This window comes from Gymnogyps californianus, chromosome 15 (assembly GCF_018139145.2).
Source record: "Gymnogyps californianus isolate 813 chromosome 15, ASM1813914v2, whole genome shotgun sequence".
NCBI lineage: Eukaryota > Metazoa > Chordata > Aves > Accipitriformes > Cathartidae > Gymnogyps > Gymnogyps californianus.
The window spans coordinates 3606923-3634576 of NC_059485.1; the positions used below are offsets into that span (position 1 = coordinate 3606923).

The window sequence follows — 27654 nt, forward strand, 5'->3', positions numbered from 1 at the left end:
TGCAAATGTGGGGCTCCCTGAGAGCCCGGTGTCCCCGAGGTGTCGGGGGAGCCAGCTTGGAGGAGCCCCCACCCCTCTTCTTGGCTTTGCACCCTGACACAGCGCTTTGCAAGCCCTAACAGTGTGTTGCTTGGGGCCATTAAAAGATTCGTCTGCTCTTGCGGGCCAGCTGATGTGTTTGGTTTGAGATGAAGTGCCCCGTATTTGGGTGCAACGCCCAGTGTCCCGGCAGGAATCCGCACCCCCAGTAACTGGCTCTCCCCCTCCCAGGTGGATGTGACAGCCATGGCATGGCTCTTCGGCTACGTGGACGTGACCGACTCTGGCTTCATTGTGGCTGTCCTCTCCATCGCCTTCAACCCGCTCTTCTGGAACGTGGTAAGAGCTGCCTGCACGTCAGCCGCCCTGTTATTTTTAGCCTTCCTTTGCCAGCTACAGGGGGGATCTCCTTTGGGCCGCGCTGGAGGAAAAACCTCTTTTGGGGAAGTTTGCTGGGCTGAGTGGGGCGAGCGGTGCTCAGTTATTAGGCGTTAGAAGTGGGTGAGCAGGGAGCTGTGCTGCAGAGAGAGCTCCGGGGGCTGGGGGTGGCTGTGACGGGTGTCACAGAGGAGGTGAAGGCAGGAGGCAGCGTGGGACGCAGAAGGAGTTAGGAGCTGAGCTTGGGAGAGCGGGCAGAGCAATCAAACCCGTCCTTCAGCCATCTCCTGCCGCACCTCCCACCGCAGCAGCCAGGCTCTGGTCACCGCTGGGACTGAAACATAAACGGCGTTAGCCCCCGGCGGGGGGCTGCACTGGATACATTGCCTGCTGCTTCCCCTTGAAATATGTTGGCAGCTGGTTGTGTGGATGGCAGGAAGGAAAAACAGTCAGCCAAAAGTTAACCTGAAGAAATTCCCCCTCCATCGTGCTGCAGAGTCTGGCAAAGAGCTGTGGAGCTGGCAGCAAGCCAGCCCGAAGCAGGAGCGGGGATACCTGTGCACGGGTGACGCTCGCTGTCCCTAAGCATGCCATAGCGCTTCGGGAGCCGAGACTGGAAGAGTCTCCGCTGCCCTTTACCGCTGTGGTTTGCTACCTCCCTGCAAGAGCAGTGAGAATCGCTGCCGGCCCCGTTTTGGAGCGTTGCAGAGCCAATGTGCCAAGCGGGGAGCCCAGGCCGGCTGCAGCACGAGGCGACTCCCACCCCGCAGCACCCTCGGCAGCACAGCTGAGGTGCGGGGTGAAACCCCCTCCCTGCGAGCGCTCATGGGAACGGGATGTCATCTCAGCCAAGATTCCCAAAACCGCCCGCCAAACCTCCCCACAGGGATTCTCACCCTGGGGAAGTCTCCTTAAAAAGACCTTATATTTGCAGAGGGGGAGGGCTCGGCTCTCTCTGAGCGCGGGGGCTCTTGAGATTGTCTCATGCTGGGCTTTGGAAAAGCAAGGCTCTCCTGGCTGTGAGTCACTTTGGAAACCTCCGTCGGAGCTCTTTGTTGCAGCCTCCCTAATTTTTCATGCAACTCGTTATTAAAAAGTCTCACGGTGTCTGAAATGCGAACTAGAATATGCCACATTATTTCGACTGCGGAGTCATCATTTAGCATAAAGAATCAATGAACAAGAAGATTCAGGATGTGGTCTCTGGGGGGAGAGACCGGCTCCAGCAAGAAACTGCATAAAAGGGAAAGAAAAAAGTACTTTATTAGCGTCTGCTGCTACGCCTGCGACTTGTGGGATGCCTGCAGCTTGGGAAATAGCGTTGCTTTTTGGATCAAGAGTTTGGCTGCTGTTAAAGGACAGGGAAAGCTGATGTAACAGCAGGAAGTTCATTGCTCTGCGTTGCTGTTGTCCCCTTCCAGTGTCTGAAGAGCATTGCCGTTGGCGGCAGGTGGCACTGCAAGCAAGACGTGCAGGGCCTGCGCCTGGGAGCAGAAGGCATCTCTGCATGGGTTTGCAGTGAGCAACCTGAGCTGGTGTTTTGGTGGAAAGCTCTGGGGAGGTGAGCGTGGCACTAGATGTTTCCCCAGCTCTAACGGCCCCGGGTGGCTCTCGCAGTCCATGTGACTCCGTCTGTACGCTTGCTGTGCCCAGGTCCCCGAGCATCTCCCTGGCGTTTTCAGGCTCTGCCAGTCCCGGTGTATGGCTCACACCAGGCACTGCTGGAAGGCTCTTGCAGGGGGGCTGTGGGACCTGCCGGCCTGAGCAAGCCCACGCTATCGGGTGCATTTTAGCAGGAGTGGCCCCAGCCATCCCTGATTTTCCCTGACCTGCTTCCTTTACCTCCTCCCCATCCTTTTTTCCATGTGATCAGTGTCCCCTGCCTGCATCTAGCCAGCAGCTCTTCTTTCTTTACATCCCTGCACAGACTCCCTTTGTCTTTTGCTATTTGAGTTCCTTCCCGGCAGCTGAGATCACTTCTGCATCTGAATTACTTCGGGCTTGCAAGAGATTTAGTGCAAGGACTGGGTTTCTGTGCAGTGCCAAGCACTCTCTGCTCTCTGTGCTTAATAAGTAATGTGGGACCCTGGTCAAAAACCCTCCTGTGCATGAAATTCCTGATTTGGGTAGAAATTGGGTGGGGATGCATTGATTTAGTTCAGTGTCTTAATTCCCCGTTTCTGCTGAACTCCGGCCAGGTCTGCCTCTTGCAAAGTTTGGCGCCAGGTTGTCCTCGCTGTGCAGCGCCTCTGAATAAATATGTGGTGGGGAAACCCCGGCTCCGTGCGGTGCTCGGCCGATGGAGAGGCGCATCTCGAGGCCTCGAGCGTAGCGAGGCGTTTGCCCTGGTAAGCACCAGGCATGTTTCTTTGGGACAAAACCTGCAGGGTTTGGGGACGATGCACGAACTCCAAAGGCTGTGGGGGAGCGTGGCTGCGGAGAAAACCCTGATGCTCATCGAGTCGATTTATGTCCTTTGGTTAAGAAAGCAATTTAGAGGACCAGAGCCTAAGTGGGGCAATTTGCAGGACTCCAGCCAGGCTGTGCTGGTGCTTCCTCCTGTTCTCCACAGGGGAGAAGAGCTCTCCAAAAAAGGCTTCAGGAGTCCCAGTGCCCACCCTCCTCCCTGCAGGCATGTGCTGGGGGGTACCATGAACATCGCCCCGGGGTCGCCTGCTGCATTTCCCCACCAAACCCAGGGCTCGCACCCCCTCTTCTGCTTCCCCCCCTCCGTGCCAATTAAAATCCCGCTCATCCCCGGGTGACCCCCCAGGTTATGTTGTCCATGGCACAGCTTGGATGTGTTCCTGCACTATTCTCTGTTTTTTTCCTTTTTCTTTTTCCTCTCTCCTCCTTGTGCTGTCTCTGCTTTCCCACCTGCCGTGGCTGTTACGAAAGGAGCTGCTGGGAGCCATGGTCCCGCAGGAGGCAGGGTGCAGGTGAGGTCCCGAAGGGCAGCAGCGGAGCCGTTTTGGGGATGAAGTCACTTAAAACTCCCCAAAGATGTTCAACGCAGCCAGGAGACCTGAGCCGCCGTGGGGCTGTAGAGGGGCACCCGGTGAGGAGTAGGCGCGTCGCTGGAGCTGTGCTGTAAAACGTTAATGAGATCACAGCGGCAGAAACTTCAATAAATCCCATCTGTGTTTGGAAAGCCGCAGAACGATGGGAGAAACTTCCCATCCCTTGGTAACTAAGGAAGGTATTAAATAACAGCTCCTCGGAGACAAACATTTTCAAGCCAGGAGAGGCAGATAACTTGCGTGCGGGAGGCTTTAAAGAGCTCGCTGAGCCTTGGCACACGAGGAGTTCCTAGAAAGCTGGAAGGTTTCTGACACTCTCAGTAGCAAATAGGCAAATGGCATAGCCATGAGCCAGGTAGTCTGACGTCCGTCACCACGCAAGTGAGTTTCAAGTGGGGAGCGCATCCATCGGCAATCCTTTTCTTGATTTGAGCCTCTTAAAAATTTACGGCTGGCATCATGGACCGATTTAGAAATGGCACATCTTCAGCTGCCGCCTGAGAGCTTACTCCTCCCATCATCACCTCCCGTGACCCCCTCAAGACACCCGTGCATCTCGCACGAATCATCTGCAGGGCGAAACCTCAAATGTCACGGTTAGGAACAGGCTTAGCGAGATTTAGCATGATTTTAAAGAAAATAGACCCCATCAGACAAACGTGATTTTATTCTTCAAGGTTGCAGCTTTTCCTGTTCAGGGTAACAATATCTCTGTTCTAGACTTCTGTCAAGTGTTTAAACTGCATGAGGTTTTGATTAAAGAAGTAGTTGCACAGGGACCTGGGCTGACAACGCCTGGCTCCTGATGGATGTGTACCTCTTGGTTCATTTATTTTTAATTTCCCATCCTTTTCTCCTTCTTTGGAGACTGAGGGAATCTGCCAAGTGGATAAGAAGTGCTTGTGCCGGCAGGGAGGGGGGAGTTTGCAGGCACTGGCAGCCTGATTTCACCTACCTCTGACCACTTCTTGCTAAACTCGGAGGAGGGTGCCTGGCTCAAAACCTCCCCACGCTGCTGGGAAGTGGCCGGCAGCTCGGGAGCTGTTGGGATTCAGACTTCAGCGAGCCAAACTTGGAGAAGCCTTCCGGGGACAGGAGAAAAATGCCTGATGCTGGGGGATTTCAGCAGCTCTCCCTGTCTGTCTTATGGAAGGGGAGGATTGAGCGGTGGCTTGATGGCAGTGTGTTAGCACCTCGCTGGGGAAAGGAAATTGCAGGGTATGAAATGGCTATGCGAGGGCTGGGGCTGGAGCGGCAGGCAGAGGGAGTCCACCTCGGTTAGCTGAAGTTTACGGGGTTGGGAGATGAATGAGCCGGAGTGATATATCGGTTTTTTCTGGCCTTCATATTCTGCAAGCCTGCCAGAGTTTTGTGGGCTCCCCCGCAAACCTCTGCCTGCCTGCAACCGTGGGTGAGAGCAGAAAAACAGCCCTCAACGATCTTCTGGAAAGTGCTTTTAGATCCCGTCGTAGAAGCCACGGCCCAGCGACGATGATAATCTGCTTCTAACAGATGCTAGATCAATAGCGGGGCTTCAAGCTACGCTGCAAGGCACTTGACTGCAGAAAGTGTTTCTTTATTGGCGTAAAGCTGGGCTTGCAACGAGGCTCGGATACGCTCTTACATCTCCGGTCTTAAAATGTCACCACCAGCTCTGATGCCTTTCATCCTTTGTGCAGGGAAAGAACGCACATTATTCATAATTGGACTCTCTACCAGGCAGCAATAGCCATTTTCATTTCCTACAATGCCTGAGAAAGAGCGAGGGTTTGTTTCCCCCCCCCCCCCCTTCCCCCCCAACAGCATTTAGTGGCAATTTTATTCCAAGTGACTTGGTAACACTTCCCACTCAGGCAGCGAGGGCTTTGCAGCGATGCTGTAACACGTACCGTGAGTGAACGGTATCGATTCTCTAGCCGTCTCGTAACAGTGAGTCCTGGCTGGGTGTGTAACACTGTGCCTGTTTGGCTCCTAAATTTAGCTTTTCCAGCGTGTCGGCACCGCTGCGAGCCACATAACAGGCACCAAAACTGGGTCACGTCCTCCGGCCTGCCGGCTGGAGTGACACAATTAGGAGTGCTGTCACCTTGAGGGAGAGCCACATCCTTCGTCCCAGCACAGCTTCCCTGCAGCCTCCCAGCTAGGGGTGGTGGTGTTTTCATCGAAATCCTCTTTAAGAAGCCGTGCAATATCTTTTTATGATGTCCTTGCAGGCTGAGCTGCCTGCGGTGGGGGGGAATTGCGGAGCTCAGCCTGGCCGGGAAGCTGTGAGCTGAGATGCTTCATCTGTGTGTTGAGTCTGGCAGGTTCTCAGCCCTCGGGGCTCGAGGCGAGGCGGTGGCAATCATTCGAGCAGCTGCCCAGCCGCTGTGCACGGGTACCTGCCAAGGCAGGGTGTGCTTGGATGGCTGAGCCGTTTCCGTGCGCATTCCTAGCATGAATTTGGGATCCAGCTGGTGTGCGACGTGCCTGCTCAGCGTTTCTCTAAACTGAGGTCGGAATCTGTCTCTCACCTCACAGTCCCCTATGGATCATGGCCAAGCTGACCCGAAAAGCAACCTCCTTTTTTTAGCTTCTGCAGAATGCTTCTCTAAAAACCCAGGGTGTTTGTTGTATATATTGGACTTTTCCCATTTAGCGTTTTAAAAATAAACTGTGGGCTGCTGGCAGCCCTGCTGGAATAAGTCAGCACGTGCACAAAAGATGAAAAAATATATTTAAGCCAAGAGTCTTGTTTCCATATGCATAAGAGGATTACCTGTAGACTCTAGAAGTTGCGAGAGGCCCTTTCCTCTCTGTCCCACTCCATCCCTGTCCTGCCGTGCTGTTGCTACACACTTTCTCCTGCTGATGAGGTGCTGCTCAAAGATGTTAGTCTATGAAATGGCAAGTCTATGACCACCTGCAGCCCACGGGACAAGGCAAAAAATGCAGCTGGAGGCAAAAAAGAAAGTAGTATGATCTACCCAGACCGGGAGGCACGGAAGACGGTGGGTCCTCCCATGTGGCCCTAGGCTCTGGCAGCATTTGTGCGTAGCCCTGGGGCTGGGAGCTGCTAGAGCTCCGAGCGGGGAAACCCATTGCCTCACCCAGGACATCAGCTGTCCAAGGGCCGGATGGGAGCTTCCCGGGTTGCGTGCCTGCCACAATCACAGACATGGGTGTTTTCCGGCTGCTTTGACAAAGAAGTGCAGACACGCAGTCTGCTGGATGCTCTTGGGAGGTTATTTCCATAAGACGTGCTGCCCGGCTTCCATCACGATGCAATTGCATCTCCTGGGTGCCTGGAGACTCGTGATGGCAAGGGAAGCGTTGGGGTTTCGTGGTGGGGGTGCTGGATCCGGCTTGCGGCAGGCTGGTGGCACACAGGGTTGGCACCCCAAAGAAAATGCTTCCTCGTTTTCTCTGTTTTCTCCCGCCTTGGTGAACTCTGAGGACGTTTATCTCCAGTTGCTCATGTGGCTGTAGCAAATGGGTAGTAAAGTAGTTTAGTAAATCAGTAAATCAAAACCCTCCTTCTCTTTCCCACCTGTATTATGGCCTCAATGACACGAGTAGCTGGAAATGGCATTTGGCAGGAGCATCCCACATCCCTGCTCTCTTGAGTGTGAAACCAGATAGTTCAGCAGCCCGCTTGACAGGCACCGGTTCCTGGTGAATATTAGGAGCCTCATCTCAGTTAAAGCAAACAAGTATCTGCACTCCCCCCAGGGCTGCCTGCCTGTGTCGGCTCCCTTCCATTCCCCTTTCTAAGGCATCCTGACAAAGCTTTAAAATCCCTGTACCCCACCCAGGGAGAAATAGTTGATTTTTGGAAGCTGGTGCTGATGTATTATGTTGATGGAGGACGTGAGCTATGGACCTAGAGCATGCCTGGGCAGTGGCTTTGGTTGATAAGTTGAGAGGGATGGGAACAGCGGTGCACCGGCTGTTCAGAGCAAGGGGCTTTGATTTCGGAGGGTGGCCCCGACCCAGGGGAAGGGCTGCGGAGTGGGATGAAGTAGCCCTACTCCGCAAGCCGCTGCCTCATTTTCCTTCTCCCTGCCAAGCCATCCGAACCTCCGTGCTTGCTCACATGCAGGGAAAGAGAGACAACTCTCTTAGAAAACTATGAATTTGGTTGCCAGCAAAGCTGGAAGCCTCAGGCTTGCGCATCTGCGTGTGGCTTCGTTAACTCTCCCGATCTCCCAGCGAATGTTGGGGTCAGGGAGAGGAGGGCTGGCGGGAGCTCTTGATTTTCCCGTGTGTCGTTGAAATCATGAACCTCCGTGGGGCATTACCTAGTCATCTGGATTTGGCAATATCTTGCTTGGTTTTTTTCCTTGCAAAACCTTTTTGTTCCCTCTTTACTCCTCCAGACCAGGGATGATGCAGCCGTGGGCTTGTTTTGCAGGTCAGGACGTGTGAGCTGCTGCTTTGTCTGGCTGAAGGGTTTTCACTCACTGTCTGTGTAGGCACAATCATTTTTGGTGTGATCCTTTTTGCGCTTTTGGGAAGAAGAAGCAGGCTGCGAGCAGCTCACACCCCTGAAGTGGGTGAAATGGAGATGGGTTTTAGCAATTTTCTCTGCCTTCGGCTGTCACGGGGAAGCCTGACCGTCAGGGCTCACAGAACGCCTTCGTCGCCTCCTTTGTGCGGTGGGAGGTTTGCTCATTATCTGGTTTGTGCTTCGCTTATAAAAGAAGCTGTAATTGTAGCAGCTCCTTGCCATAAAAGCACAAAGACATTTTCAGGGAAGGAAAATGTACATGCAGCTTTTATGATCCTTTATACAGTACTCCTTCTGCCTACTTTTCTCGCCTCCTGCCCTTTCTCCAGCATCAGCTCTGTGCCTGCCTGGTGCTCAGCGTGACCGCCTCTGGCTCGAGCCTCTCCTTTGCTATAGAAATGCCCCTTTTAGAAAGAAAAAGTTGAGCGTCCTCCTCGTCAGTCTTGTTGAGTGAAGAGAAGAGGGACCCCAAATCCTCCCATGTAGTCAGATGTTCCTATTCCTGCCTCTTCCCTCAGAGCTGTGTTTTCTGCGGTGAGTCCGACAGCAGATGCTCAATCTGCAAAATCCTGGGGAGGATTTTGAACTGGGGAAAAAAACCCCTGTCCATCCACCTGTGGCTACGGTGTACACCCATAACAGGACTGGAGTAATACCAAATCAGATCACCTTGGGGCACGCGTGGCTGTTCCTACTAAAAACTGAATGACCTCCGATGACATACAGTATTTTTAACTACAGAGCATTCCTATTAAGTGTCCTTTCCTGTTTATTTTTACCAGGACATTATTTTAATGACTGCAGAGTTACTCATTTGATTCCCAAGACTGGAGAGCAGCAATGAATTAGTTTCATTTCAAGACTTTGTCGTGCAATCGTTTTCCAGAGATTGATGTACTCGGAAGCCAAAGCGAGCGCATTGCCCAACTGAACATTATTTTCCTGCCTGTACCCGTCAGGCTTTGGTCCCTGGTGCGGCTGTGCGGCGATCCTTAGCTGGAAGGACTTGCTCAGCCTCCCCCATCCACCTCCGTGCACCAAATGCACGGAGCAAAAGACTGTAAAAGGGTTTGAGCACTGCGTGCAGGGCTCCTATGTGCATCTCAGCATTGGGCTTTGAGGCTGCAAAAGGGGGAAGGAGCTCCCCTGGGGTGCAAATCACTGGGTCTGGGGATGATTGCTTTTTCGCTCGGCTTTTGGGTTACATTTTCTGCATTGAACAAATACCATGGGGCACATGGTTACACCCATCAACACCCACAGGAACCCCAGTGATAACCCCAGCAAGCCCGAGGGGTTTGATGATTGTATTTAACCCTTCAGATTGTTATTACTTGTTGTGCCGCGCGGTTTGAACATGTCATCCCCGAGGAGAGGGGAACAGAGCGCGCGGCTGTCCGCGTTACATAAAGATCAAATTGTCCCTCTCTATTGTTGGCCGCTGGGACGACAGCAGCATCGCAAACATGCGTGTCCTCGGCGCCGTGGGAAATGTTCCCATGGGAGGCTTAACACAGAGCGTGGAACGTGATATGTCGAGCAGCGAGAGGACGGGAGGCCCTCCAGCCGAAATCGGCGCTCCGCCGAGCGCGGCCAGTGCAACCAGTACCTCTTTTCCAACGAACTCTCACTACTCTGCGAAGGGGTATTAGATTTCTCTTCCATTTTGTGCTCTGCGAGACGTATTTATTTTTTTTCTCCCCCCTTCCCCGTCCCCCCTCCCGTCACAGCCCCTGGGGGAGCGATGAGCGAGTACACGCTGTCCAGAGGATGGGTGTGTTGGGAGTCCTTATTAGCAGACTAATTCCAGAGTATTAAGCCCTAATTTCACAAAAGGGCAGCAAGAGAGCGGCTGCAGCTCTGGGGGAAGCCGAGCCGGCTTTGTGTGTTGTTTGCAAATGGCACAAGAAGTCCTGGTCCGAGACTGCCGGTCCTGGTCATTGGGGTATTACGACCAAAAGAATAATTGTTGTGTTTCTTTACTATTTAAAACAAAAATTACAAAGTAGCGTACAAGGAAACCAGCCATGTCTCCTCTACCGTGTTGTCACTTGTGCCTCCGCTTGTTTTGTTTTCGGTTTTAGGCAAGGCTTTAAAATGTTCCTAATCATCTTCCACTTCACCTTTTGACAACCCCGCTGCAAAATGTGCCTCTGCGACACCCGTCATTGTTTCTCCCTGAATTAATTGTTGTGTGTAATTGCGACCTGCCGCAGGACGCTGTCTTGCTCTATTAAAAAGAGAGATGCTAATGAAGAACATTGGGTACCATATTACGGGAGAGCAAGGCTCGACTCGCTGGGACATGTACTTGGCGTACTGTTATTGCTAGCCCGGGCAGAAATGGTGTTTCTGTCTCTCATCAGTCACTGGCTAATGATTGTAATTTTTACTTGCTGAGAAACTCTGGATATAATGGACTTCATTAACGGATACATGAGATGCTACCAGACCTGCATTAGGGGGAGAGAGGAAGAAAACAACCCCTGCGTGGAGGCAATTTTATTATTTATTTGTAGCAATAGGAGTGATCCAGAATTAGTGTCGGGTTCGGCGGTGTGGCTAATGAGCTGGGCTGAGCTGGAATCCAAGCAAACCTATTAACGAGAGCAAATGGCAAAGATGATGCCTGGGTCTGAAAACCCTCACATCAAACGCAAGATCCCAGGCAGCGCTGGGATGGCTCGGCTGCTTTTTTTTCCTCCGCGTGAGGCTTTGTGGTTGTGTGCTGATGTGTTTGCGTCTCGAGAGGCTTCTGCTTGCTGATCACCCCCAGCCTTTCTCCATCCCCTTCTCTCCTGCCAGCTCCTTCTTACTCATACATTGGGCGAACTGGAGCTTCTGATTTAATCTTTAAGACAACAGAGCCAAAGTATTTCCACTCCCGTCTGCTTGAAGAATTGCACAACTTGAAATACTGCAGCATCCAGCCCCAGTTTTCGGTTGCAGGCAGTGGCACATCTGCAGGTCCAGCTGGTTGGGGACACGGTGACAGAGCTGGCTGCTCACACTGGTACCCAAACGCGTATCTGCAACTAAATACAGGTCATACAGGAGAGCAAAAAGGCGCTTGAATTAGCTAACATCTCCGGTATAGCTTTATACGATCTCTTGCAATGAATCAGAGGCTGCAAGAAATGTCAGAGTCATTAGGTGACCTCAGTCTCCTTTTACCTGGAGCCAGTGAAGGCTTGTCTCAGTTCAGTAAGAGGATATTTCTTACATAGGATGCACTTGCTGAAGACTGTCCATTTTTATTCCAGCTAGAATAACTGTTTTTTAATCAGGCTGACCTTATTTGCAACGGCGATAGCGATTTGAACTAGAGGTTTGCAGCAGTTGTTGGAAAGCTTTGAAGAGCAGGATAGATGCTTTGTGATGAAGATAGAAAAATTTGTCCTCACATTTAAAACCAAACCCAAGGCGCTGAAGTCTGCAGCGAATTCAGAGGGACTTGACCTCAGCACTGTGGATCCACTGGGATCCAGGGCCTGATTTGGAAATAACGCAATGGAGCGGAGGCGTGAAAATAGAAGGGAAGTCTTAAAAAAAAGAGAGGCGTTTGTCTTGTAACGTGGCATTTGTACTGAGCGCTTGCTGACAGTGTGGTGCAGCAAAGAGCTTGTCTTTCTAAATCGATGCCAGTTCAAACATCGTCAGTGCTATTGTTGGATCGCTTTGTTTGAAAATGGGTCTTTTGGGTAGACGGCCTGTTTTGGTGAAGCGGCTGTGTGTATAACACTTCAGGCACTTTCCCCAGCTTTGCTTTTTTTAGTGTTGCATGAGTAACAGGGAAAACAAATAAGCAAATACAGAATGTGAGGTGGGCAGAATAGTCTCACTCACCCAAGAGACCGACACACACCTTTGCTTCTGCTTGGTTTGGGAAGGTGCCTGCTATGGACTGTCGGAGCAAAATCAGACCTGTTTTGCTCAGAGAAAATGTTCTGAGCTTCAGAAAAATGTATGAAAATACGAGGTTTGTGGTTTTCTGGATGGGAACTGTGTGCAATGGGAAGCTGAGTGTGGGCCAAGTCATCTGGGCATGGAAGATGAAAAAAAATCCGACAAAACACCGGGCAAAATGCTTCACCGTCCTGCGCACGAGATGCTCATCTGGCAGCACTTGCCTTCCCTCTGGGCTCCAGCAGAGCCCCAGATACTTGTGCAGGGGGAGCCTCTGCCTTTCCCTAATCTCAGGAGATTATTTTATTAGGTTGTATTACGGGATTAGAGGAGCTGGGTGGGTCCCAGCTGCTCCCCATTCCCCCACGCAGCTTGTGTCCCTCCCGGTGTTTGGCCATCCCCACCACGTCCCAGACTGGGACTGGAAAGGTCCTTCCCCATCCCGTGCTGCGCTCTGGAGAAATCATTATTTCGCAAATATTTTTTCCATGGGTTTTGTTGGCTGGGAGAGTCTGTTTGGGCCGTGCAGGCTGATTCCCTGCGGCTGGAGTGCGTCGCCCTTCCTCTGCTCAGTCTTGGGGAGCTGCTCATAAGGGCTCCCTATGCCCATTCTCAAAATTAATTAATGCAGCTCATTCTGGGTTGCTCGAAATCACCTGCCTTCAGCTTCCAGCTCTTCGGACATAAATCATGAGCTCCTTGCCTTGAGGAGAAACGGTTCAGATTTTGTGTTGGAAATTGCTAGCAAATACAGCCCATATTCCGTGTCATTTTTGTTATTATTGAAGAGGAGAGGATGTGGCTCATGGAACATCGACGGACCCGGGCTGCCTTGGTGTACGTTAAGCAGGGGCTTGTTTTTATTGCAACCAGCTAATCAGATGGTACTTTGGCAAATCACATAAACACTATTAGAGAAATGAAATTTATTATCTAGCTGTTTATCATGAGTAGATTCAAGGTAAAGACTCGTGTGGAGGTAATCTCAAGGGATGGCATTGAGGTAAAGCGTACCTAGTCCTTACGAAACCCTTACCTGTTTACCTGCCGGCTTGTTTTGTTTCCCCAACTCAAGGCTGTTCGCTGAGGTGACCTGTGCCATTTCAGTCCAATTACTTTCACTGGAGATGGATGCCGGGGAGTTTATTTTTTAGGCTAAACTCATACATGGCGGAGACAGGCTGGGTTTCTTTAACAGTCATCTTTCCACTTCTAAAGAAGTGGAGTCACTTTACTCTTCTCCCTGTGTCAAAGTGCTCAGTCTGGCCATGTTGACCCCCTCAGTGGTGGCGTGCCGGCTTCGTTGGGGAAAAGTCACTAGAAGAGGCACTCCAGCTTGCCTTTCTTCCTCTTAACTCACTCATTTGGGCGATGGGCATTGCAGGCAGCGAGGGTTTGTCACGCCTGCTCGTCTCAGCGCTGCGGCTCCCCAGCCTGCCCCTTGGTTTTGGAGAGGAGCCTGCCCTGCTTTCCGCTTGTGGATAATTCTCTTCTTCAGCCCCTTGGATGTTCTCATTTTTTTGCAGTGTTTTGTGCTTTCCAAGCCTCCGGTTCCACTGCGAGAGCCTGCAGATGTGTGGTTTTTCCCTCCGTGAAACTCTCTGTCATCTGGGTGTACAGCCCCGTCATTCCAACTGGCTGTTCCACGCCGCAGTATCGCTGCGTAGCCAGTCTACATACCAAAACTCCGTCTCTCTGAAACCCTGCTGCTGTCTCTTTTGGCTGGAATAAACAACCACCCCCCCATCCAGAGCCCATGAAAGGCAATCGAAAAGTCTTCCTTGAGTCAAATCGACGCCTTCCTTTCCAAACTGAAAAGTTTCTTCCAAAACTGAAAGACACGGATGAGCTAAGCCATCCTGCTTGGCTGCAGCTTCCTGACAGCTGTTATTGCCATTGTACCAGTGGGGAAATGGGAAAGGGGAAAAACTAACTGGTGTAGCCTCCTGGAGAGACCTTTTGTGGCTGAGCTGGCCTGTCCCCATCTCTTTGGACATGTGTCAGGTGTCTGCCCATCAGATCGGGGTGCCCGGAGCCTCCCGGCTCCGACGGGAGTCCCTGCCCTGCTCTGGCTCCACGTGCATGGGCTGTCACCCGTTGTCCCCAGTGCCTGTTGCTCATCAGCAGTCCATCTCTGGGTGCATCTTTTCTTGGTGCATTACCATAAGAAAGACCTTTACAAGCTGCGTGGGCAAAGTCTCTGGCCTGCGTTGCCTTACAGCTCACATGAAACCATTAAGACGGTGCCTGTCTCTTCTAATATCACTTCAAGTGTTTTAATTGCATGAACTGGAAGCTGCTGCTCCAGTACTTAGTGGGGGAACTTCACAGGGCTTTAATCATTTGCTAAAAAGCTTTCAGGCTCCATTACCGTCTCATGGCTCTCTGTAATTGAGTGCCTGTGAGTTGAGAAGCCTTCAGAGAAATAACTCGTCTCTAGATGGGCAGTCCAGAGCTGCCGCAGCTTTCCCCAGTGCAGGCAGGAAGCAATTACAGAAAGCGGAGCCCGTCGGGGTGCTGGCAGGAGGTGGCAGCCTGCGACTGGCTCCCTGGGGTGCTGAGCTGGCAGGAGGGACAGAAGGTGGTCTCATGGTCGCCCGAGTGCTGGCTTCTCCTCCTGCCTCTGGAAAGTGTCCAGCCAGGGATGGCTCGTCCTGCTTTCCCCAGACAGCTCTGCAACGCTGGCTTTCCATGGTTTAGTCCTTGCCCTGCGGCACCCACTCCCAGCCAGGCCTGGAGCTGGTGCCTGCCTCAGCTGCACCCTGCAGACGGGTCCTGCTCCATGGGCTGTGCCGGGAAGGACAGGGGTGAGCAGCAAGGACCCCGAGCAGTGCTGCGGCAGGACGGAGGGGCTGCAGCAGGCAGGGCTGGGTGGGATGAGGGCTTGAGGAAGGCTGGGTGACAGCTCGGATGGGCAGAGGTGGGGGCAATGCTCCCGCCCTGCCAAAGGGACAGCAAGTGACGGCACATGGGATTAAGGCTGCTGAATGATCCACTGGCCCCGGTGGTGGAGCGCAGCTGAGAACTGGTGGCTCATAGCATGTAAGAGATGGTGGATGGGGGACACACGAGGGACTCGCCTGCTAAAGGCTGGAAGAGGGAAGACATCTGTTGTCTGCCTCATGTTGGGAGTCACAGCGGTTGCACGTGTACCGACCGGCGATGGGCGTCACAGCGGGTGCAAGGGAGTCACCGCAGCCCAATGCACCGCTGCCTGTCTGCCAAGCCCTGGCCACGGGCTAAACCTTGTGGGTTTAGGGCACGTTCCCGGGGCCACGTGCCCACCCGGGGCTGGCCCGGTGCTCAGCAGCAGCACGGGGAAGGCAGTTCTGCTGATGGGCGCTTCGTATCGCCGCCGCTGCTGCACGGGGAATGTGACTGCGGGGAGGTGACGGCTAATTGCTGCAGCGAGTCAAGGACTGTTTAAGCAGCTAATTAATTCCTCCTAATCAGCCCTTGATCTGTTGAAAACTGCATAGCATTATCTCCTCTGCTGCAACACCTTGATAATTCCTGTCTGAATGGCCTTCACGGAGAACATATTTAAATAAACTCAATAGAGATTTCAGACAGATAGCAACTATAATTACCAGCTTGTACAAATTAAACCGTGGTTTGTTCTGTTCTTTTTCTCCTGCCTTCGCTGCCCAGAGCTCCTGCTAATCATGTTCTTGCTGCCAGTGGCACGCCGGTCCCCGGGGCGTTTTCTGCACATGCCTTCGGAAAGCCTGTGCCGGTGCCCGGTGCCGGGGCGGGCACTCGGTGGGCCGGTGTTTCAGATGAGGCTGCACATGGGCACGTGCCAGCCTTGGCTGGTGGTGTTCCTGTGCCAGGGGCTCAGTGCCGTGCTGGCGAGCTGCAAGAATTGCCCCTGCACACCCCTCGGGGCTTCCGTGCATGATCCTCCCCAGGACCAGCCCTGCAGTTTCCCCTCCCGTCCCTCCTGAGGTTTGCAATCTCCTAGACAAGCAGAGTTTTTCTCACCTAGAAGCAGCACAAGCGCTCGGACATTTGCCTCGAGTGGCCACAGGAGCCCGGGCTGGAGCTTTCAGCCTGGCCATGGTGTTTAACCGGTGCTGTCGGCGCTTGCCTACTGGCACGTGGGCAATAAACCGTCTGCACTAAGCGCTGCCAACTGCAGAGGGGCTCGAGCGTGGTTCGTTAGGAAGGATAAGGTCAGGCCACCCTCATTTCCTCCATGGTCATTTGGGACAGCCAGAAAGGCTGGCTCCTCTGGCATTCGGCAAAGGTCAGCCAGCCCTGGCACTCGCGGACGGGCGGTGGATGTGCATTTACATTGCAGCCTGCTCTGCTGTTGCTGCTCTGCGTTGGTTCTGCTTCTCTGCTCGCTCCTGGGAGCACCACAGTCAGATTTTGGGTGCTCAGGTGCATCTTTTTCCTTCCTGTCTTTTAGATAAACATAGTAGCTGCGAGCAGGGTTGTTTTCCAGCATTCAAGCAGTGACAGAGAGCGGAGAACATTGTTACGCTTTAATGAGGGATTCCAGGGAATAAGAAAGGAAAAATGGATTTTTCATAACAGGGCAACAGGTCGGTGCCTCTGGTCCCTGTAGGTGAAATAAGGGTAATGTCAGGTTTTCTGCCCTTTCATCGGGTTACGAGCTAGCCAGGACACGTCTCTGCTGATGGGAGATAATCACATGGTGCCACCTAAGTCCGGAGTCAGGGTGTCTCCTGCCCCAGCACCCGCAGGAGGATGTACCCCTGCAGCTGGCCTAGGAGAGGTCAGACTGAAGGAGAAAGTTTAAAAATTTGCTCAGATCGGTTTTGTCTTAAGGTTTTTTTTGAGTTTGGGCTGAATTGTCTGTGCATCCAGGGCTCACCCTATGCACATGCATCCCCTGGGGACCAGGGCGCAGACGTGCCCCGGGGAGCTGATTGTTCTTCCTCTAGGCTTTTCATGGAATTTCTGATTTTTGGGTCCCTTGGCGGGCTGCTTCCTAGACCCCACATGATGGGGCAAAATCCTTCATGCTGGCAAATACTGTGAGACAGGTACAGTGAAGGTAGCATATCCTATTCGCTGTCATCTTTTCTCCAGCCCAGACTTGGGCACTGAACATTTTTATGCCAAGAGTTTGGCCAGGGCAAGGGTATCCCCAGAAGTGGGCAGAGCAGCTCCCCGGGTGGGCGGTGGGTCCAGGATTTCCCGGGATGCAGGCACAGCCCCTCTGCCCTACTCCCTGGAGAGCCGGGAAGCAACCACTCGCCTCAACCCTCTGGTGCCTCAGTTTCCTTTGGGTTGAAGGGAGCTGCTAATCCATCCCAGGCTCCCAGGCATGCTGCAAGGCTAAATTCACTAGCACCTGCACGGTCTTCTTCGGATACTATGGCGATGGGGCAACGTGAGGACATAGACCGGCTGATTAGCATCGAGATGGAAAACGTCCCTTAGACCTGAGCCTTTGGGCTATCTGTTTTCATTCCCCATCTCTGGGGCGAGCCAGATATAGAAATGGAGTCATGCGAAACAGCACAAAGTCTCTATTTCAGAGCTGGCGTTGAGCAAATTAAAATGTAGCGTGTTCAGAAGCCAGCTTCCCTGGATGGCAGACAAAAATAATCAATTTCCTTGAAACAAATACTAAATATTGATGAGAGGCGATGGTCTGCCATGCACACATGCAGAGCTGTAAAGAGCATTTCCCATTGATCAGCTGTGGAGACAGGTTCGTGAGATGAAATTGCTTTTTGAATGGTTATTTGTGGCCCTTCTCAAGGTGGCTCAGGAAGGCTTGCCTGCCCAAAAAAAGAAAAGAAAACTCAGAGCATTTCCATTTTTCCTCAGGGCAGCCACTGGGAATGCATGCCGGTGCTTTCATTTTTGTTTACGCACTTGCCCGAGCGGTTGGGGAGATGGCTTGGTTCGGTTACGTAGAAATCGGCCCCGAATTTACGTTGAGGAGGCGGCGATTCCCTGGGAACATCAGCCGGCTGCGCCTGCCCCCGACGAGCGTCGAAACGGCCTGCCAAAGGCAGAACATGGGACCCAAGAGCACTCCCCGGCTTTGCAGCCACATCCGCTCGTTGATTTATTTCAATAACGAGCGTTGGGGGAAACATTAGAAAAATTACTTACAGCCCTCACCTAGTATCCTAAAGTGAAAGCAGAGGGCTAGGAGCTTTGGAAAAGGAGCCTTGAATTTTTCTATTGCTTTGACCCTTGGGTAAGTCAGGAAACTTTGTATTAACTCTGTTTCCAAACTCGGAGGTTGAAAGAAAAATAAAAATGCTCCCTTCCCGCCCTCACCAGACACACAGCCGTGGCGTGGGGCTTTTCCCCGCTGATGCTGTGCTTGCCCGTGGGTGGCACGGTGCTGGCCTTGGCTGGGAGGGCAAACGGCACGCCGGGAATAGCTGCAGCCCTCCCCGGGAGGCTGCCTGTCTCAGCCCTGCCGTGTCCTGCACACGGCCATGGAGGATGCTGAAAGCATTTTGCATCTGTCATGCAGTAAATAATAACACGTTGGCTCATGATTTTATAAAGCCATTAAGCCAGCTGCGTAGCCATGGGTTGAACGAGAGCTAATATTAGCTAGAAATTACTAAAATTAGAAAATTAGAACTGAGCCAGAACTAATTAGTTGTTCAAGGAATAGAACCAGAACCGGAACAAATTAATTGTTGCTGAAATATTGCTGCGGGGCCTGGCGGGCGCCACCGCTTCCAGCCCCACGCAGGCTCCCGCTCCGCTTTGCTCGTGATGACTCCCACGTGGGCTGGGAAAGGAGCTCGGGGTCCCATCTGAAGGCTCTGACAGCTAAATAAAAGTTGGCGTCTCGGTCCCAGCCGTGCAGTTAGCAACAGTGTGATGCAGCGTGAGCTGGGCTGTGCTGGGAGCGATCCCAACGCAGCCGAGCCAGCTGCTGCCCCGAAGAGCTCGGAAACACGTCCCCTCGCCCCACCGCGCTCCGTCGCTGCCCAGATGTGCCTTTCTAAAGGCGAGGGTAATTATGAGGCCGCCTCGACGGCTCCCAGCGGCACGCGGGCTCTCTCCTCTGATCCCGGCGGCGCTGCCTTCTCTTTCAGCTTCAGCTCTGCCGCCGGCTGAGATGCTTTGCGAAGCTCTCGAAGCGAGCCAGGAGCTGCCATCCATGCAAACGCCACCAGAATAATTTCCAGGGAATTAGGAAGTTGGTACAGATAACTGGCACGTGGCTGCATTTTTCCATCTGTGACTCAGTCACCTGTATGGTCACTTCTTTTTACTTTCCAAAGGTGGTAACTCACCCTATATTTCTTTTTCCACTCTCTCAGCACTCAAACAGCAGCTCCCATTTTAGCAGCAGCGTGACGCACGGTGTTTTAAATTCAATTTAGAATACAAACTATTTATACCAGCCAGAAAAAGGCAGTGAAGCAGCTCTCTCTGTCATGAGTGGATTTGTAATTTCAGAGCAATCATTGCATAACTAATTGAATCAGCTCTCAGCATGTGAAATCAGTGCCCTGCTTATCGGAGGTTTTCATCGTTCTCCCCTCCTGAAGCCAGCAGTCCCCCTCCAGCAGCAGCACTTTGTGCTTCTGCATCAGCCGGAGAAGAAAGCGGGACCTGCAAAGCTGCCTTTCTCTGCTCAAATGGAGCCAATAAATTACTAAATACATTCAGAGTAGATGAATAGCTGGGTTGCAGGTGCCCCCCAAAAGCTGCCCAGGCTCCATGCGAGGGAGGGAAGTGCATTTGAAGCTAATGAAGTGCCAGCCGTGTCTGAGAAACAAATTGGTGCCGAGATGTTCTGCTGACTCCCACCTCCCACTTCATTGCCCAGATGTGCTCTGCTTGGCTTGAATTTAGGGTCTGATCCAAACCCCAGGCTTGGCGCCTGAAAATGGAGCCTAAAAGAGGCGATAAATACAGCGACAGCTTTCTGAGGGATACAGGAAAGGTAGAAAACAGAATAGCTGTAAGGATTTTCGTCAGCTTGGGAGTGAGGGTCCTGGATTTGGTCACTTGGGTGGATCCAGTCCTGCAGATTTTGGGAGCAGCTCCAGCCACCTGCGTGCAGCAGCCTCCCAGGGTGAGAGGGCACCTCCTCGGCTGCCAGGCGTTTTGGGCAGGGGCCCATCCGCTTCTGCAGAACACGGAGCTTAAAATTGCAGCCAGAGAAAAGCGTGCTGTAAAGGATGCTAATGCCTCTCTGGAGATGCTGCCTGCATAGATGGGAGTCCTGGGCTGTCGCTGACATGCTGTATGGGTTGCATTGAGACAGCCGTGTGGGGATGGGTGAGGAGCGCAGGTGAGCCCTTAATGGCTACAATTGTTGAGTGCTAACGAAGGCCAGCTCGTTCAGCCTGTACAAGTGGAAGCAGTTCTCTGGGCAAAGCTGGTGGGTCTTGTCTGGGGGGGAGCTTGGGGGAGCGCTTGCAAACTTTTCTGGAAGTGAGCAGGGAGGGCTTGTTCCTGCCATGCATGATCCCTACGGCTGGATGTAGGAGATGACAGAGCCCAGAAAATGAGAGCTGGGTGTCCCTGTGGTCCGTCCCCTACTCAGGGATCTGTTTTCCTTCCAGGAGAGCAATACTAGGCTCCATGGCAGGGGCCTGTTGGCTTTAGTGGCCTGAGGACAGCCTTAGCAATGCTCTCAGCCTTGTTGGACACATGTTGTCCAAGCCACATATTCCCCAAAACTGATGTGTAGGGTCGTTTGTTTTTTTTTTCCCATGAGCTTGTACCTCGTTGCTGCTGGCTGGCCTGGTATGCAAGGGCATATGCAATGCAAGCCCTAGCAGGGGCTGGCATGAGTAGGAGAAGGAGCTTTCATCCTCAGGCTTGGTTTAAGCCTTGTCCCATCAGTGGCCTCCACTTGCTTCTTGCACAAAGCCACACAGACGGCGTGTCCCCGTGCGTGGGGCCGAGGCTGTGGGATTCACGCTCCTGGGGCAGCACGTGCCGAGGCACCTCCAACCCCTCGCTTTGTTTTCTGTTGTCTCTTCAGGTAGCCAGATGGGAGCACAAAACGCGAGCGCTCAGCCAAGTCTTCGGCTCTCCACATGCTGCCTGCTACTGCCTCGGCGCTGTTATCCTGATGCTTAACTGTGTGCGGAGCCATTGGTAAGGAGCTAACCCTACTGCTATGTATCGATGCAAAGAAATGGCACTACAGGTGGTGGGGGGATGAGGGATATTTGCTCTGCAGTGCTGGATCCAGCCCCGGCGTATTGCTTTTACATGGTTGGATACCTTCAGCCAGCAGCAGATTTATTCCAGGATTTGTAATAAAGACAAAGGATGCGGCGGCGTGGCCAAAACCGTCCGTGTCAACAGCCATTGAGTGTCGCAGGTCTCCTTGCTCTGCTCTCTGGGGGTGGTTTCCCCTGCCCTGTGAGCAGCCCAGGGGACAGGAGGGCTGTTTGCACAGGAGGGATCATATGTAACAGCAGAATTTTTTAACTTTCTCATAAAAATCATAAACAAAATCAAACCTGTTTTTAAGAAGCCGCAGTTTCCTGTGTAGAAGAGCAGGATTATCTGTGCACTTAGCAAGCAGTCTCTTTAAACTGTTATCTGCAATCTCTTTAAATACCACCTGTGCTAGCTAATAGTATTGTACGACTGATATGCCGTACACCATGGGAATACGTCCTTTGGCGTTCTGAGTGCAGCAGAGAGGTTTACTGCAGAAGATTTCCTCTATGCCAGCAATTTATCTGCAATCTGGTAGGCTTTATCTTCAGCACTGTTAGGAGAGACAGACTCTCTTACTAAATTCCCAGATTCAATTATGCCAGGGTCAGAGCTAATGGGTTATTTAGTACTTTGGGTAATTTCCTAGGCACAGAGATCTCAGGTTGGAATTTGCACATGTATTTAAGAGCTTTGCCTTCCTGGAAGTGAGACCAAGACCTGCCCTTGCCCTTCTGCGTTTGTCCCAGCTACTGCTTATTGCAGAAACTGTAAGAAAGCTTGCAGTGAATGGGGCTGTAATTGAATGCAGGCAATGCGGAGGGCATGTGTGTGTTCTGCTGATGTCATAGCGACACAGCGGGCTTGGATTTCGCTGGGGAATGTCTCGGCAGTCTCTTGCACAAATGACATAGTCACTTGATGTCTGGGAAGCAATGCAAAGCCTTGTGCCTGCCTTTAATTAAAAACACAGCTGATGGAGGGACAGTCTCTGTTCCCAGTGGTCCTGCTGGCTCCTGGGTCAGCGAGGCTCGCTGGGTCACAGCGAGGCACTGATGGGGATCTGCTGGGAGAGCCAAAGAGGCCTCATCTGTCCCAGCACTACATCACGTTTTCCCCTGCAGACCCTTTCAGTGCCCTAGCAGGGCCGGCATCGCTGGCTGTGCTGGCTCTGCTCTGTCTCGTGGGTTTGTGAGTGCTGTGGGGCTCATTGGGGGTGGCTCTGCCCGTGCAGCCCATGAGTTGGGCCCTGAAGGAAACAGCAAGGTCAACCCGGGGGGCTGGAAAAGCCCCGTTTGGACCTTGGTTTTGGAGGAGAGGCTCTAGAAGATGGGGCAGCTCCCCCCCAGCAGAACACAGATGGAGATGCCAGCCCACCCCGATGGGCCAAGGCCATTTCAGATGGTATTTTGCCGCAGTGTTTCAACACGGTTGGGTTATTCCCTGGCCTTTCCTTGGCACTCAGTTTGGCCCAAGTGACGGCTAGCAGGCTTTGGAGGCTGTTCAAGCAAGGCAAGCCCTTAACTGTGGGAGTGATGGGATGGTTTCAGGGTGGTCATTAGAGCAGCAACTGCTGGAGTTGCCCTGAAACACACCTGGGAGACTCGCTGCCCCCATTCCCAGCTCAGCGAGCCCTCCAAGGCTGCCCAAGGCTTATTGCTCAAGCCTGGAGAGGTTGCGCTGTTTGGGAAGGATTCATCCTGCCCCTTGCCCTTGTATGAAGATATCAGTCAGATCCAAACCGGGGTTCGGCTGGCCAGAGGGGGTTCATGGGTCATACGACACAGGCACTGACGTCTCAGTGGCCAGTGATGCCGGGAGGAACGCATCTCGCCTGCTCTTGCTATTTCGCTTTTCCCTTTATTTTATTTTCCAAGTCACTTGTACTCGGGTGCACTGATGAAAGCAGGTTTTCCACTCTTCAGCCCTGCGGAGGCAATCCAGCCGGCAAAGCGCAAGCTGTGCCTCGCGCTTCAGCTGCACGCAGCGGTTGGGGTTGCTTGCGCAGAGCGTGCTGGCTGCTGATAGCGAACGAAAAGGCAGCCTCGGGGGGTCCTTCCACCCCCAGTGCTGTAATCCAGCCTTTAAAACTCCTCTCTGCATGCTTTGGGGACTTTTTACGTGGGTGGGGGCTGCCAGGGAGCGATTGAGGAGCCCACAGGACGTCTCTTTTGTTTTTAAAAACCTGCTTCCTTTTTGCAACTGAGTTTTTGAAAGGCTCCAAGCTGGGGGTGGAGGAGGGGAGGGCAGAGCAGACAGAAACTTTGCAAGTGGGTTGGCGTTGCGGCTGAAAGCACCCGGGAGCTGGGCTGTGCGGCTGCTTCACCGCCCGCCTCACGCAGGGGTCTCTGCCGTGGTCCTGTCCCCAATTCAGCGCCGTGATGCTCTCGTGCAAGCTTTGCTCTGAAGGGATACCTTGGGTGTAAGAAGAGGAATGTCTTGTGCTCAATTAAGCAATTAGGTGCATCCCAGCTCTGAGCTTCATTATCAGCCTTGGCTTGCTTCTGAGAAGCAATCCAGAATGACCTGTGACCAGGGGGGGACCTGCTTAGTCAACGGCACAAGACAAGCATCCTTAATTGCTTTGGTGCAATGATTATTTTCATTACAGCCATGTTCTTTCTGCAAGAATCAGGGAACTTCCATCACTGAGGCTCTTATCTGTGAAAACAATTCCTGAACTTTTGAACTACCTGCACTGCATGCGCTACCCCAGCGGTTTATGACTGTTATCTGTGTGACATGGGACGTGACAACCTTCGCTGTCCTCCAGACTTACATCCAGTGTCGCTCTCTCCTGCCTTACCACGTTGTTGATATCTTTCCCTGCATCAGCTCTACAATTAGCTGCTGCCGCTGCCTCCGAGCCCTCCTGCGCTCCCTTTTGCACACCCTGGCAAACTCCCCATCTCGGGGCAGGCGTGTGCAGGTGGTTTTGTATGCAGGGAGCTTATGAACTTCCCACCTTAAGGGTCTCAAGGTGGTTGCCTGAGCTGTAAAGGCAACACCGACGTGCACACCCTGAATGGGGGGGTTTGCAGATGTGAGGGTCTTGGGGTGCCCGGGGCCGTGATGCCTCCGGTTGGAGTGACCCCTGCAGAGGCTGAGCGAGAGCAGCGCCTTTGGCAGTGTCCTCGGTGGGTACTGCGCTGCTGGCTGACGTGAAGTCCTTCGTTGATGCCACCCACTGGGTATTGCCTCCTGCACGGACGGGCTTCTCACTTGGAGCTGACGCTTCCAAGAAAATGAATCCACCCTGGGACGGGATTTTGCACAGGGAAGGGGTTGTTTGTCATTGCCTGGTAGCGCCTCTCGGCTTTATGCTCAATGCTATTTAATTTTATGAGCTAGTACCATGAACGAGCATGGTGTAAACGGTATCGATCCGAGAACCATGTGGCCTTTTGTGCAGAAGTGACCAAGTTTGATGATGGGAATCGAGCGTGGCCTGAAGGAGCCAATGTCCCCTCCGAGCCACGCTGCCGGCAATCTCTGATGGCTGTCCAGGAAAAGCCCCAGGCAGCCAACAGCACCTCCGGCCCCTGCCGGCGCGGCTGCCGGGCATCCGGATGAGGAAACCGGGTGGCTGGGATGTGAGGCGGGGGGGAGAAGCTGCCACAGCCCCCAACTGACCTAAATACCATACGCACCGGTGCTGGCAGAAAAGCAAAGTCATTATTGGCAAAAGAAGCTGTGAAGATGATGACTGGGCTAACAATTGCCGGTGGTATCGGCAGGACGATTTTAGTGTTGCTGGAGTTGCTTTTTTCAAATGAACAAAATCTTTTGTTGGCAGTGTGTGCTGCTGGGCACCACCGGATGGTTTTACCCCCGTCGCCTCCTTTTGCCGAGAGGAACAAAACGTCAGGCGCGGGGGACGGACCGACGTCCCGCATGGTGAGCACGGCACCTTGCAGCGGCGGCTGCTGCCTCCGAAACCCCGGCCGCCTGCACCACCGCTGCTTCCTCGCTGCCTGCTGGCCCCTGGCCCAATTCTGCCCCAATTGCATTTGCCAGCCCCAGTTTCCAGACTGATTTTTGGGATCAGGCAAAGGGAGCACCGCTGGGCTGCTCCCAGCAGTGACCCAGTTTGCTGGACAAAGTCTTTGCCCTCCTTTGCACAAAGGGATTACAAAATATGCTCACTGTGGACCATCGAGAGAGGCCCAGAGACCTAAATAGCTCAGCTTCTCTTTTAGTACGGTATTTTCAGGTTTGCTTTGTGCTCCATGCAGCCTTTGGGGATGTATTTTGGGCTGCGGGTTTGATAAGTTTTCTGGTGTTGCAATCACCGTTCTCTGGTTGAATAAATCGGCGCCTGTTTGTGCAAACCTGGCCCCGTGTCCCTTCTGTGTCCCAGCGAGAGGACCTGCAGCCAATTTCCCTCGCTCCCACTTTCTTCCTGCGAGCCCACCAGCATGGCATCTCCATCCCTATGCTTCAGTACCATTTTGAGTGTTTTTCCAGTTCATGTGGTTTATTATGTGGTAAACTAAAAGAGGATAGATTCAGACTAGATACAAGGAAGAAATTTTTTACAATGAGGGTGGTGAAACACTGGCACAGGTTGCCCAAAGAGGTGGTAGATGTCCCATCCCTGGAAACATTCAAGGTCAGGTTGGACAGGGCTCTGAGCAACCTGATCTAGTTGAAGATGTCTCTGCCCGTTGCAGGGGGGTTGGACTAGGTGGCCTTTAAAGGTCCCTTCCAACCCAAACCAGTCTATGATTCCCACAAAGCAGTGGCACGAACACACGCAGCAACAGCTGAGTGTCTGAGCAAGTGCGTCCCTGTTTTGGGAAGGGTGGGCAGAACAACACCCGCTGCCTCGGCTTCCCCGTGCAAAACCCCGTGGCACGCTGTGGCAGTTGTGCAGCCCGACCGCAGCCACCCCGGCTGCTTGTAGCCTGCCAGGAATTGGCCACAGCTGCCAATTTGGCCAGAACGGAGCTGATGGATTTGAGTTTTTCCCTGCTGGAGTGGAGAATGGGTGCCTCTGGTATCATGCTTCAAGCTGGCAAGCGTGGGGAGATGTCAGGGGAAGCCCGATTTTTCCCAATTTCCATTTGCCAAAGCTGGGGGCACCTTCCAGCCCCCCCCCTGCCCCTGATGGCAGACGTCCTTGTGATAGCAGCCGGGTACGTGACGAAAGTGAGTTGCAGCCCACCCACCCCTGCCCTGCGCTGGTAAGAGGGATGCTCCTCACCATGGCAATCGCTCTGCTCGGCACATAAAGCATTTCCAGGTACTGGGACAAAGCATGGCTTTAATTGGTGTCCTCTTGGGTGCCGAGCTGGGCTGCTGCCTTGTCGTGCAGCCAGAAATAAATGCTGTAACAAACGTGACTCAGAGGCACATGGTGAAAGGGACTGCTTTCGTGACAGATTGGCTGCATGACTAGCTCCCCTAGCAAGGGAGATGGCCAACACCTTGTCCTCCCCCTGCCAGGGAGGGTGCAACACGGCACAGTGAGGCTCCCCCACCACCGAGGAGCAGTCATGGATGCCAGAATAATTGACGACTCTGTGCTGCTTGTCATGGCCCAGCATCATAAATGCTTAAAAGGTTTATTTACCAATTCTGAAAACTCCTGTGTGCATCATGTTTAATGCAAATAGAGAGTGTGTTTAGGAAGATATAAAACATCACTAGAGGGAAAGGCAGTCCATTATCTCCGTGCAAACACCTCCTTCTCTAGCTGTAAGCCAAACAGCAGGGGACCGAGCAAGACATGCTGATAACTAATGCAGGCCTATCCGACCATGAAAAGGAAGGATGGGATCGTCTGGAGCAGGGGAGACGGCTTTGCCAAAACAAACCACGTCACGTGCTGGTTGCAAAACCTCCAAGGCTGATTCACAGTCAAGCAGTTCACGCTCTTGAAGTCACCTTTGTTCTTCTCGTGCTCCGAGGCCAAGTCAGGTCACTAGCGTAGGATGGAGGAGCCTCAAGGATGTAAGACAGCATGAATCCAGCTCATCTGGAGGGAGAAGCAGCCTCTGAGCGCTGGGCTCTAGCTGTACCTCTCTCTGCTCTGCCATCTCTTTGCTTGGGGCTGGGATCCAGGCAAGGGCCAGCTCAGTGCTGCTCTCCTAGATCTGCCTCCCCGGGGATCAGCAGCGGCGTTTTTTGATTGCTGTGAGATCCCTTCCCGGTGTTGGTGCCCTGTGGAGAGATCCTGGCCAGATGTGGAGTCAAACCCCCAGTGCTGTGAAAAGGCGTTAGCCTCTTCCTCTGTGGGAGCAAAGAGCTCCAGAGCATCCCCGGGGATGTCACGTTGTGCTTTGAGAGCGTGGCCAGGCTAGGATTGCTCAGGTGGATGGGCACATCCCCGCAGGGGGATTGCTTTCCTCCCAAACCCAGGCAGTGCTGGTAGCAAGGATGCAGATTTGGGCTTCCTCATAAGGGAGATCTGTGTCATTTAAAAATAAATACCAGGGAACTCATGCAAAGGGTTGTGCAGCTGCTGCTGCTTCATGTTGCAGCCAGATTTCTGTGTTCCCGTCAGTAATGATTTTAAGCTAAACCAACGTGAGCCTGGTGAGGGCAGGGAGATGTGCTGGGCACTGGAGGAAGGCCAGCCCCGGGGACATGTGCCATTACATCGCCCGGGGCCATGCTGTCGTTCCTGTGCTCTGCTCCCTGGAAAAGGGAATTTCCCTGTGATTTCCAGCGTGA

At 53.0% G+C, this 27654-nt stretch overlaps 1 protein-coding gene across 1 annotated transcript in view; it reads left to right on the forward strand.

Annotated features, from left to right (window-relative positions):
• The first annotated feature begins 270 nt into the window (after nucleotides 1–270).
• The window catches only part of PEMT (phosphatidylethanolamine N-methyltransferase), a 40212-nt gene continuing 12828 nt past the window's right edge, over nucleotides 271–27654 (forward strand). Inside the window, exons 1-2 of the mRNA XM_050906001.1 lie at nucleotides 271–378; nucleotides 20789–20904. Of these exons, the coding sequence (XP_050761958.1) occupies nucleotides 286–378; nucleotides 20789–20904 (209 nt within the window). The 5' untranslated portion in view covers nucleotides 271–285. The remainder of the gene's footprint in view (nucleotides 379–20788; nucleotides 20905–27654) is intronic.